This window comes from Podarcis pityusensis (genome assembly GCF_964106645.2).
Source record: "Podarcis pityusensis genome assembly, chromosome: 6".
In the NCBI taxonomy this organism is placed as follows: Eukaryota; Metazoa; Chordata; class Lepidosauria; order Squamata; family Lacertidae; genus Podarcis; species Podarcis pityusensis.
Window position 1 is genome coordinate 74,625,360 of NC_138030.1, and position 12,654 is coordinate 74,638,013.

At 44.0% G+C, this 12,654-nt stretch overlaps 1 protein-coding gene across 1 annotated transcript in view; it reads left to right on the forward strand.

Moving 5' to 3' along the window:
* The first annotated feature begins 3,829 nt into the window (after positions 1–3,829).
* Positions 3,830–12,654, forward strand: part of DPYD (dihydropyrimidine dehydrogenase) — a 526,421-nt gene continuing 517,596 nt past the window's right edge. Inside the window, exon 1 of the mRNA XM_081008554.1 lies at positions 3,830–4,051. Coding sequence (XP_080864680.1) covers positions 4,013–4,051 — 39 coding nt within the window. The 5' untranslated portion in view covers positions 3,830–4,012. The remainder of the gene's footprint in view (positions 4,052–12,654) is intronic.

Here is a 12,654-nt window from a genome sequence, read left to right on the forward strand (position 1 = left end):
CAGCTTCTGGGTCATGTGGCCAGCATAACTAAGCCGCTTCTGGTAAACCAGAGCAGCACACGGAAATGTTGTTTACCTTCCCGCCGGAGCAGTACCTATTTATCTACTTGCACTTTGATGTGCTTTCGAACTGCTAGGTTGGCAGGAGCAGGGACCGAGCAACAGGAGCTCAGCCCGTCACAGGGATTCAAACTGCCAACCTTCTGATTGGCAAGTCCTAGGCTCTGTGGTTTAACCCACAGCGCCACCAGCGTCCCTCTACGAAATTGTTACTATGGTATTATTTTGCTATGCTATTGTGAAATTGTTTTGTAGAGTTTGTTTGAAATGCTTTCTTAGTTGTAAGCCACTTTGAAGATGATTGCATACAAATAATATGAATGAATATCTTTAATTATACCCCATTAAAGACCACCTTCTGAAGCAAGCAGTCTCCATGCTCATAACTTCCCCTTTCCTTGGATGTAACTTGTAAACAACGTAATTTCAAATGATTGAATACGATTCTGGTTTCTGGCACTTCTGTCAATAACATATCGTTGTGCTTTGCAGAAACAAAAATAGATGTCCAGATCAAATTTAACTGTCGTCTTCACAGACCAAAACAGTCTTGATCAGCTGCAGCCAGAAATTTTCATTAAGCATTCTTCACTTTCAGCAGCTTACAGCATGCACCCTACAGTTTTGGAAGTTGTGATGACCCCTGTTGCCTCAGCTGGTCATCCAAATACCATCTCCATTCCGCAGGAGAGGAGAGCCACATACAGAGGCTTGGATCCTAAGTTGGTCCTCCATTCGGCTAAGAGGAGGAATCTCTGCCAACTCCTTCCTCCATCTGCAGATCTGACAGCAATAGAGACGTCAAGAGTTCCTTGTTGTTGTTTAGTCGTTTAGTCGTGTCCAACTCTTCGTGACCCCATGGACCAGAGCACACCAGGCACTCCTGTCTTCCACTGCCTCCCACAGTTTGGTCAAAGTCATACTGGTAGCTTCAAGAACACTGTCCAACCATCTCGTCCTCTGTCATCCCCTTCTCCTTGTGCCCTCAATCTTTCCCAACATCAGGGTCTTTTCCAGGGAGTCTTCTCTTCTCATGAGGTGGCCAAAGTAGTGAAGCCTCAGCTTCAGGATCTGTCCTTCCAGTGAGCACTCAGGGCTGATTTCCTTCAGAATGGATATGTTTGATCTTCTTGCAGTCCATGGGACTCCAGCACCATAATTCAAAAGCATCAATTCTTCGGCGATCAGCCTTCTTTATGGTCCAGCTCTCACTTCCATACACCACTACTGGGAAAACCATGGCTTTAACCAAGAGTTCCTATAAGCAGACAAATGTTTCCTTTCCTTCTTATTTTCCACATATCAAGAACACAGCCAAAGGAGGATTTTGTGTCTGTGTGCCTTCCACTTGGCTTACAACCTTGTTTGCAAAAAAACCCCAAGCATCTGTGATACTGTGAGAGCTGGTTGAGTGATAATGCCATCAGTTTTGATGCACAATCATATTTACAACAGCAAGTGATGCTCAGGGCACAAATTTAATTTGACAGCCATTCTCAGATTGCCCATTAAAATTGCTTGTATGCTCAGCCATTTCCTATCTAACCCTTTTGTTTTATTTTTATTTTTTTGCAACTTGAATCAGAGCTAGTGAATTTTCACTGTAATATTCTCAGCCAGCTTACCTCAACCAATATTTTTATCGCAGATCAGTAGGTGCTCCCTAACTGAAGGTTTTGCCATCATCCTGGGAAATGTGAGAGAATCCATGCAGGGAGGCAGGAAGCAAGTTTGTTCTGTGGTTCTTCACTGTTGCTCTTCAGTGGTATAACAGCACAAACCAGGGGCAGCCAACCTAGTAATGTCCAGATTTTTGGACTACAACTCCCATCATCCATAGCAAGCATGGTTGAAGGCAGTGTTTCTCAACCTAGGGTCTCCAGCTGTGTTTAGACTACAATTCCCATCACCCATAGCCAGCAAGACCAGTGGTCAGGGATGATGGGGAGCTGTAGCCTGGAAAAAAAGGAGAAATCACCTTAAAAAAAAAAAAAAAAGCAGAGACATCACCTTGCCAAAAAAGGTCCATATAGTTAAAGCTATGGTTTTCCCAGTAGTAATGTATGGAAGTGAGAGCTGGACCATAAAGAAGGCTGATCGCTGAAGAATGGATGCTTTTGAATTATGGTGCTGGAGGAGACTCTTGAGAGTCCCATGGACTGCAAGAAGATCAAACTTATCCATTCTGAAGGAAATCAGCCCTGAGTGCTCACCAGAAGGACAGATCCTGAAGCTGAGGCTCCAATACTTTGGCCACCTCATGAGAAGAGAAGACTCCCTGGAAAAGACCCTGATGTTGGGAAAGATGGGGGCACAAGGAGAAGGGGACGACAGAGGACGAGATGGTTGGACAGTGTTATCAAAGCTATGAGCATGAGTTTGACCAAACTGCGGCAGGCAGTGGAAGACAGGAGTGCCTGGCGTGCTCTGGTCCATGGGGTCACGAAGACTCGGACACGACTAAATGACTAAACAACAAGTCCAAAAACAGCTGGAGACCAAAGGTTCGCAAACACTGGTTTAAGGCATGTTAGTGTTACACGCAGTAGCTGAGGAGCAACAAACGAAACAAATTAGCCACACACACACACAGCTTTAAAATTTAATTTTCTTCTGATGTGTTGTCTTTTCTTCTTTTTTAAAGAAGAAGTGGCATTAGCAGGTTAAAGGTAAAGGTAATACAATCAAAACAATTACCGTACTTTACTTGCAAGGAAGTTTTGTTCCTGTTTAGTCTTCCACATTCCCCATAATAACTTTCAGCCATCACCATCAAGTGAGATGAGGCACCAGAACTGATAATTGTAGAGTTTGAAGGGACCACAAGGAGGTTGAACTAGGTGACTCTCGTGGTCCTTTTCAGTTCTACGATTTTTTTAAATTTAATAATTTTCAACAAATTTAATACACACATTTCTCTGTTATGATTTTCAATTTTATACTTGTCAATAATTTTATAATCATTTTAACATTTCAAAACTTGACTTCCTTCCCCCCCTTTCTGTGGTTTCTTAAATTTATTTTTAATATTTTCTGCATATCCAAATTAACTTAATTTACTCATCTACTTTAAATATATACTCTTATAAAACTGCAAGTTACTACAATAACCCTGCCAATGTTCTTATCTGTTTACAACTTACTTGTAAATATTCAGTAAACCATTTCCATTCTTTTATAAAACATTTGTTATCTTGATTTCTTATTTTTCCAGTAAGTTTCACCATTTCTGCATATTTACTAAGTTGTTGTATCCATTCTTCTTTTGCCCGACAACAGATCAAAATAATATTGATTCCATCTTGAAAGAAAATTACAAAAACTATTAGGAGATAATTTGTGAGGGGCCCCCCAAGATTTCAACTGCCTAGGGGCCTCCACAGGATTTAATCCAGCACTGCGCCCTCACCAGAAAATCCTAGAAAGGCAATGTTTCAATTAAAAGGTGTCAACGAAAATGTGTACAACCAAATCACTGAAATGCTCAAACTGTTAACATATCTGTGTTCGCCGGTCTAAATGTTACATGCAAGTGTCAGATTTCCTGTTAGTGTAACTTTTGCATCTCTCACCAGTTTACAAAACTTAGATTTTAGTTACAGTATGTCGTCTTTCCTTTCCTTTTGTATATGTTACCTACATTGTTGCAAGCTGCACACGGTTACGCAATTAAGTAATCAATATCTCCCCCCCCCACCACCCTCTTCTTTAAAGCAAGGCCGTGTTTGAATGTTTTCCCCCCTGCAAGCTCAGCAGAAAAGGCCAATTGGCTCGAGAGGCTGGAGCCAGGAGGCAGCTGCGGAGCCGAAGGGGCAGCGCCGAGGAAGGTCTCCGCCGCGTCCACCCACTGGGGGCGTTGCTGGGCGGGCTGGGTCCGCGTCGCGCTTTCGCTTCGCCCTCTGGACGATTCCTGGAAGGCGGCGGCGAAAGGGCGGACGCGGCTGGCGCAAGTATGGCACGTTGGCTGAGCCGGGACCCCGTGGACATAGAGGTACGGCCGTGTCCTCGTGCAGGGGGGCGGCAGAGGAGGGCGCGCCAGGAGCCCCGTGGCGTCTGGAAACCGGGAAGAAGAAACTTGGGGCGCCCCAAGGAGCCTCTGCTGCAGTCGCCAACATTGCAAGGTGTCCGGAGTCCTTGGTGGCCGCAGGCTTGACTTGTGCGCTCCAGCGATATGTGGGCCTCTGGGCATGTGCAGAGTGGGTTTTTCCCCCCTCCCGTGGCTGGTTATCAAGAGAGGCAGGGCTCCCCGCTTGTAAACAGACTGGAGCCATTCCACGTGTGTGCGCGCGGGGGAGGGGGGGCGTGTGCGTAATGAAGGAGATTAAGCTCTGAATATTCCCTACGGCAAGAAAGCTTTGCCAAAGGCGGACAGGTATCCGTAGGCAAGACCACAAAGCAGTGGCCAAGCTACCCAGGCTGCAGATGGGAGTGACTAGTCTGTGCCCCTTCCCCCCGCTGCCAAATGTTGCTGAACTACAAATCCCATCATCCTTTGCCATTGGCCATGCTGGCTGAGGCTGATGGGAGCTGCAGTTCAACAAGTCTGGGAGACCCACGGGTTTGTCACTCCTGCTTTTCCCAAGGGAAGGAAACCTCCGTTCTCCAAGCTACCGTATGTGGTTCAGGCAATGTAATTTGGCCTGTATTTCTTGCCTATCGCTGTCTAGCCACCTGTGACTGCAGGATATTCTTTGGCAGACCAATATTTTCTGGTTTCTCATCCTCTTTTGGATACATATAGTTATACAGCGGTACCTCGGGTTACATACACTTCAGGTTACATATGCTTCAGGTTAGACTCTGCTAACCCAGAAATAGTGCCTCAGGTTAAGAACTTTGCTTCAGGATGAGAACAGAAATCGTGCTCCGGTGGTGCGGCAGCAGCAGGAGGCCCCATTAGCTAAAGTGGTGCTTCAGGTTAAGAACAGTTTCAGGTTAAGAACGGACCTCTGGAACGAATTAAGTACTTAACCCGAGGTACCACTGTAGCCTCATCTGGGGGTCAAAATGCAGAGATTGCAGAGAATCTTTTGATGCTTGTGTCAGCAAATCCAAATCGTGCTCTTCTGTCCCAGCTACCTATTTCTCAACATATTTCTAAATAAAATTTCACCAGCAGTGCAGTAAGCATCCTTTTTTAAAAAAAAAAAGTAAGGGTGCTTCTGCAGTGTTGCTGTTTTGGGATGAGAGTCAATCACATACTGGCAAATTTTATTTAATTTTATTTAATTTGTTATATACCGCCCTTCAAAATTTCAGGGTGGTTCACAGAATAAAATATTATATAGAAACACAAGTAAATTAAAACAGTGAAACAATACCCTCCTTTCCCACAGGGACATATTAAAAGGCTGTAGAATATTAATCAGCCAAAGGCCTGGTTGAGCAACGACAGCTGATTTGATGCTCTTGCATAAAAAAACCTCTGCTTCCTGCTACCCCTCAAAAATCAGAATTTTTTAATGAAAAAAGTGATGGCAACATGCAATTGAAAGAGTGGGATAACAATTGCTTGAGGTAGTATTGTCCAGCCTTTCCAAAACAAATCGGAACAAATGCTCAGTTTGATTTGCTTATTTAAACCATTTCTATACAGTGGTACCTCAGGTTAAGTACTTAATTCGTTCTGGAGGTCCGTTCTTAACCTGAAACTGTTCTTAACCTGAAGCAGCACTTTAGCTAATGGGTCCTCCTGCTGCTGCCATGCTGCCGGAACACAATTTCTATTCTCATCCTGAAGCAAAGTTCTTAACGCAAGGTATTATTTCTGGGTTAGCGGAGTCTGTAACCTGAAGTGTATGTAACCCGAAGTACCACTGTACTATGATATATGTGTGTGTGTGTGTGGTACAAAAAAACTAAAGTAAACAAGCAACTGAACAACACATAACAATTATACAAAAATACATAGTTGCACATAAAAATGTTACATCACTTCAGATTTCCAAAATAAGCAATATACACCCTTTTCGATACACCTCCCCTTTCAGCCTCCTGGCTCTCATACAAGGCTTCACATATCCACCTTGGTTGTCACCCAGGGCTCAAAGAAACTCACAGTTCACCCACAAATAAATTGTTGTGGTCATCTAACCTGCCTGTAAACCTCATGCAAACAAATCAGGTGAATGCTCAGTTAACAGGTCATCTGGAAGTGACATAAGTCACTTGTTGTTCAATGGGGCTTATTCCAGTTTAGACTGAGGCCTAAATTGGCAACTGGCTGCCCTTTTAAGGGACCGCAAGAGCTGAATCCAGAGTACTACAATCAACATTCCCATTAAGTGGATTAATACTGGATGGAATTGTATAAGACAGAATCTGTCACTCTCTTCCTTACTGCTTCTCCCCTAAATCAGTCTGCTCAGGAGTAAGTGCTGGGCGTGCCAGTTTCCCTTAATGCAGGGGCAGAATTTTTTTAAAAAAGTCAAGTAGTTGGGGAAATAGGGATGTGGGTGGCGCTGTGGGTTAAACCACAGAGCCTAGGACTTGCCAATCAGAAGGTCTGTGGTTCGAATCCCCGTGATGGGGTGAGCTCCCGTTGCTCGGTCCCTGCTCCTGCCAACCTAGCAGTTTGAAAGCACAAAGTGCAAGTAGATAAATAGGTACCGCTCCGGCGGGAAGGTAAATGGCGTTTCCGTGCACTGCTCTGGTTCGCCAGAAGCGGCTTAGTCATGCTGGCCACATGACCCGGAAGCTGTACCCCGGCTCCCTCGGCCAATAAAGCGAGATGAGCACCGCAACCCCAGAGTCGGCCACGACTGGACCTAACGGTCAGGGGTCCCTTTACCTTTTTTTTTAGTTGGGGAAATAGCATACCACTGGTGCCTGCAGCCAAAGCCAAAAGTGGGCAGTGCCCAAAGTGGGCAGTGTCTAGCATGTCACCCAAGGGTGCTTCCAATCTCTTTATAGGTGGAATGTGTGATACGTGCTGGGAACACTGCATTTGAGAATTCCATCTTGAATTAGTAAAGCTTTTAACTCTCACAGACGAAATACAGAACATTGAATGGGAAGGTCTGGAATGTTCCCTGGGATGATTGTCACATGAAAAGTTCCTTTCAGACTATCCCAGAGCAGGGGATTAATCATTTATTTCCATGTTTATTTTAAAAGGCCAACAAAACATCTCTAGAGATGCCAACCTCCTGAGTCCTTTCCCCTCTAGTTTTTGATTCCTCATTGGTGGCGTATTTTGAAAATCATACTGTTGCACAGTAGAATCTCTCAACTCTTGCTTTGTTATGCAAGGGCTAAGCACTGCTGTTTGCAACAATTAGTTGCATTGGTGCTTCTTATCATAAATGTGACAGGTACAGTCCCTCTGAAATACTTGGGGATTTGTTCTGAAGAACCTAGATTGCCTGTGGTCCCTTATGTATGTGTCTGCCGCATATCTGGAACCATGCTTTGACTTTAATACTTGCTGCATTATGTGGCTGCAGCCAATCTGGTCATTATACAAAGTACGGATGGGGAACCTTTGGCCCTCTAGATGATGTTGGATTCCAACTCTCACCACCTCTCATAATTAGGGTTGTAACCCAATAACATTTGTAGGGACAAAGGCTCCCAACCCTGATATAAAATGTGAAGCAGCCATGAGCCACCCCAGGACATAGGGGTTTTTCCCCCATTCTTAAAACTGGATCTTCTACAGTGGTGTGTCAGGAGTTAAAAGGTGCTTCTGAAGTTGCTATCTCCTGCCCTAGTGAGCTCAAATTGCCCATTAAGTTCTTAAACTTTTGTGTATATCTCCTTCAATTGAGGAAGTGCCAAGGACGGCCGATATCCATATCTTTTCCTTCCCCAAATTTGAGGCTCCCACCAACACTTCCAGCATGGCTTGCTTGCCATAGACACTTTCATTTCATTTCACTTCTAATTTGTATACAGTTGTACCTCGGAAGTCAAACGGAATCCGTTTGACTTTCGAAACGTTCGACTTCCAAAGCACAGCTTCTGATTGGCTGCAGGAAGCTCCTGCAGCCAATCAGAAGATGCGAACACCCCGTCAGATGTTCGCCTTCCAAAAGAACGTTCGAAAACTGGAACACTCACTTCCAGTTTTCAGTCGTTTGGTAGTTGCAACGTAAAAGTTCCAGGGCATTGGAGAACCGAGGTATGACTGTACTGCCTTTCTATATTACTATACACAAGGTGGTTTATAAGCTGAAGAAACAACAAAATAGACAACAAAGATCACACATGTAATAACAATCTGATCCAATACAACAAAGTCACAATAACTTTAAAATTGACAACTAGTATGAAATAAAGCTATATTCAATAATCCATTAGAATATAATAGTAAACAGTAAAATTTAATATCAGCAAATAATAAACAGTTTACATTTGTCAATTACAATAAAGAATTACTACTCAATAAAAATAACAGCAAGTCACAATGCATAAAAATCCCAAACATACAAAGGATCAAACTGGGAAACAAGGACACACAACTTATAACATATTTCTTAAAAAATATCCCCGAACTCCTCTCTTCCCAGCTGCTTCTGCTGTTCTCCAAGTAATGGTTTGGGAAGGGCTCCTAGGCCTGGAGGGTGGGGCAAGGCAGGTGGAAAAAGTCGTAGGCTGATGACCAGCACAAAGTCTCTCCTTACTTTGGAATCCTGAGGTGGTAGTTGCGGGGGGGGGGGGGGCTCCTGCCCCTCCTTGTACTACTCAGTGTATGGATTTTACAATGCAATCATTTGTGTATCTTCTTAGAAATAATCCCCACTGAGTTCAGTGCTCTTTACGGGTGGCGCTGTGGGTTAAACCACAGAGCCTAGGGCTTGCCGATCAGAAGGTCTGCGGTTTGAATCCCCGCGACGGGGTGAGCTCCCGTTGCTCAGTCCCTGCTCCTGCCCGCCTAGCAGTTTGAAAGCACGTCAAAGTGCAAGTAGATGAATAGGTACCGCTCTGGTGGGAAGGTAAATGGTGTTTCTGTGCTCTGCTCTGGTTCGCCAGAAGTGGCTTAGTCATGCTAGCCACATGACCCGGAAGCTGTACGCCTGCTCCCGCGGCTAGTAAAGCGAGATGAGCGCCGCAACCCCAGAGTCGGTCACAACTGGACCTAATGGTCAGGGATCCCTTTACCTTTACTATGTGCGATTAAGATTGCAGGCTTTGCTAGTGTTCTCAGCTGGCTAGGAGTAAAAATGGGTTGACCACATGTCTGTTGTCCTCAGCCTAGCATTTTATTCATCCAGATTGGCCTGTGTCAACAGGACTTTGCTTAGGCAAGTTACTGGGAAATTTAGGACAGAGCAAGATAGCAAAATGTCACACTGGTCTAGCATCTCCACCCCCACCCCGTGCCTGGGACCAGTGAGATTTGTGGGGGAAGCTTACAAGCAGAGTATAAAAACAGCAACAACACCCTAAAGACATGCAGTTTGAAAATAAAAGCAGTTAAGCCTCACAGCTATCCACACATTGTTGAATCCTAATAGCAGAATATGCCGCGCTTCTGAATGCTTAAGTTTGGGTTTTGAATCTTAAGACAGAATTACGTAATTGTAGGAGGTGATTTCTGCACAGACTTGTACCCACCAGGTGTTCAGGCAGAGAACTTCCTCCAAACTTGAGGAAGTGTTGTTTCCTTTATTTCAGGCTCCTGAGATGTCCCAGCTTAATAATATTGTGTGTAGCATAACTAATTTTTGTGGACTTCTCATTGGCAAGGCTAAAATGACCCATGGTTCAGGGGGATGGTATTGGTCCATGGTGGATATTTTGAGTGGGCATAGGAGAGGAACTGGTTTCTTAGATATCTCCTGTTATGAGGTCCAGAGCTTTTACAGATCAACCCCTGAAGGCTATAACAAGTCAGCACAGACTCTGGTTACAAGTCAGCCATATCAAAATGTTTTTGTCATGTTCTGTGCCCGTTGAACAGTCTTGAAGGACAGCTTCAATGCTCGGCAGTGGACAGCTGTAAATAAACATACATCTAAATTAATTAGCACATGAAGATGAGCAATGGCCATTTTTTTTACCCTCTGGAGATAATGGCAGTCTTAAATTTAGTTCATTAGGCTCACAGCTGGTGATACGATTAGAGTGCTGTGATCTTTTAATCTTAGCAATCTTCTAGCATTTCCCCATTTTTGACACACAGCTTTCACTGTATCACTTTAAAAAGACAACACCCCCACAAGCATTAACTGTGGCTATAAAATACTTGATTGTAGTAGGGCAGATGTCTGGTCAGCGTGCCAGAAGATCAGAAACGAAGTGGACAGTTTAACTTTTGCCTTTCGAGTCACTTTTTTTTTTTTTTTTAAGAATTCCTTCGTTGAAAGTTATCACTCAATAACAGATGGTGACATCTTCCTTTAGATCATACCCAGAATTAATATTTAACCACTAATGGCTTTTTGGTGTGTGTGGCTTTCTGTTCAAGGGGCGTCAATGGATCTTTGCACATGCGTGAAATATTGCAATCCTAAACATGTAGGAGCAAACTCTATTGATGCTGGTGATAGTTTAGTTCTGTTTGAAGGAAGTATTTAAGGTCGCTACCTAAGTGAAGTCAAAACACAGAATTTTATTTTACTTTTTTACTCTGAGACATATCTTTTCAGGGACCCAGGATTGTGTTTACTTGAGTTGGTAATCTGTTCATAATTAAGTGCCCTTAACACCCCTGAGGTTTATGACTATGGTAATGTGTAACTCCCTTTCATTCCCATTGGGCTAGGAAGCGCTTTTGTCCTGCCCTTTGGTGGGAGTGTGCTGTTGGAGATATTGTTAACGACTGATCCCACAATTGTTTTGAATGCAAACTTGCTTTCTCTGTAAAGTAAAAATAAAATAAAAAATGCTGCTTTTACAAATGCTGCATTTTTTCTTTCTTTCCAAAGGATGTTTGCAAAGCTGCTAGGAAAGTGTTGTTCTAGGGGCTGGGAAATACCGTATGCACAGACTTACAAAACTTAAAACCATTGACAGTCAGCAAGGGGCACACTGTGTAAGGGGCTTTGCAGGCATAGCTGATCAGTGGTACCTACAAATACGCTTTCATCCAAGCCTCACCTTTACTGGCATCTGGTGTGGTGTGGATGGGCACAGCTTGGCCAAAGTTGCCATGTGGGCCAAATCAGGCCAGTGTGCCAGTGATTCCCCGCTCCTCTATCACACCCACCCAACCCATGTGCGCTGCACTTTAAATTGGCCTTCTTCCCCCTACCTTATAGGGAGATGACTGTGGACTCAGTACTGCATGTTGTCACATCCACTTTGCTTTGAGCATTTTATCTGAAAGCAAGTCCGCTGCCTTGCAGAACGCCTTCGGGAGGAGAAAAGGCTAAGGAGTAAACCTGACCAAAATCCAGAGTAGAGTCCCTAAGATGGTTGGATGGCGCCTTTGTACGACTCCTTCCGGTGACTCCTGCATCCAAGCTGGTGCCAAGTGTATTGCTCTGCTTTCCTTTGGACCACATCAGGGAGGCCAAGAGAGGAGTCTTGTCATCTGGGCAGCCTGGGACCTCCATGCACACCATCTAGGGAGGTCACTTCAAGTGCAGTTAACGCAGCAGTTTGACTTCAGCCCTGGAGGTGCACCCATTGTCTCTTGAGACAGAGGCATGCCAACACAGTTTCAATTGTCTTCAGTGAGATTTACTTACTAATGAAAATGCGTAGGGTTCCAAAACTTCGGTGGTACCTAATCCCCACGTGGGAAACCTGTGTACCAGGAGCTGCAAGTGGCCCTCAACTTTCATTTAATTGCCCAAAGACCCCTGAAGCTGCCTTCATTCTTCTATCCCAACTGAGTTCTTGTTGTCCTCCTGCTGCTTCCTCCTTATTCTTACTGGCTTTTGAAAGTGTTCCCCTCTCTCTGCTTCCTGTGTAGTTTCAGAACAATTGAAAGGGCTGGTATTTCTTTTGAGAAAAATGGTTTTTCTTAAACATTCCTCCTTGTTTTATACCTCCAGCAAAGTGGGGAATCACCCCTGGTAGCTGCTTTAGAACCATTCAGTTCTGCTATGTGCTGTAATGTGGCGTGTCAAGTTTCCCAAAGTGGCAAATTTTCCGGTGCTTTTATTTTTCCATGGAATTTTTCCATTCCATAACCTCATTAGTAACAATGAATGGTGCCAACTGCAGATACAATATCAGGTAAGCTTGACAGATTCCAAAGGTGTTTTCTTTACTAAACAAAGTGAGCCTGGGAAAAGTTTGGAAAATCCCAGTTTATTGGTAACCTGTGTGTATAGCACACTAAAGTAATTATTTTCTTTTGCTTCTTAGGACAGTAGCCATATTGGTCTGTTCTTTTAAAAAACCACAACATCTTTGTGTATTTATTTGAGAGTAACCCCATTTAATCTAGTGGTGGTGATTTCTGAGCAGACCTGCACATATTCCTGAGGGAATATGGCCTTTGGGAGGGAGAGAAAAGGGGTGCCCACTCTGATCTAATTAGCTTAATTCAGTTGACCAGCTAGTACTGACCAGTGACTTTGTGGATTGGTGGGACAGTTTCATCTTTCCTTTGTCCCCTGCATTTTTCTCTTTCTTTTTCTAGGATCCACCCACAATTAGGGCTGGGCGGTATATTGATATATCATCCAAAATCGGTTT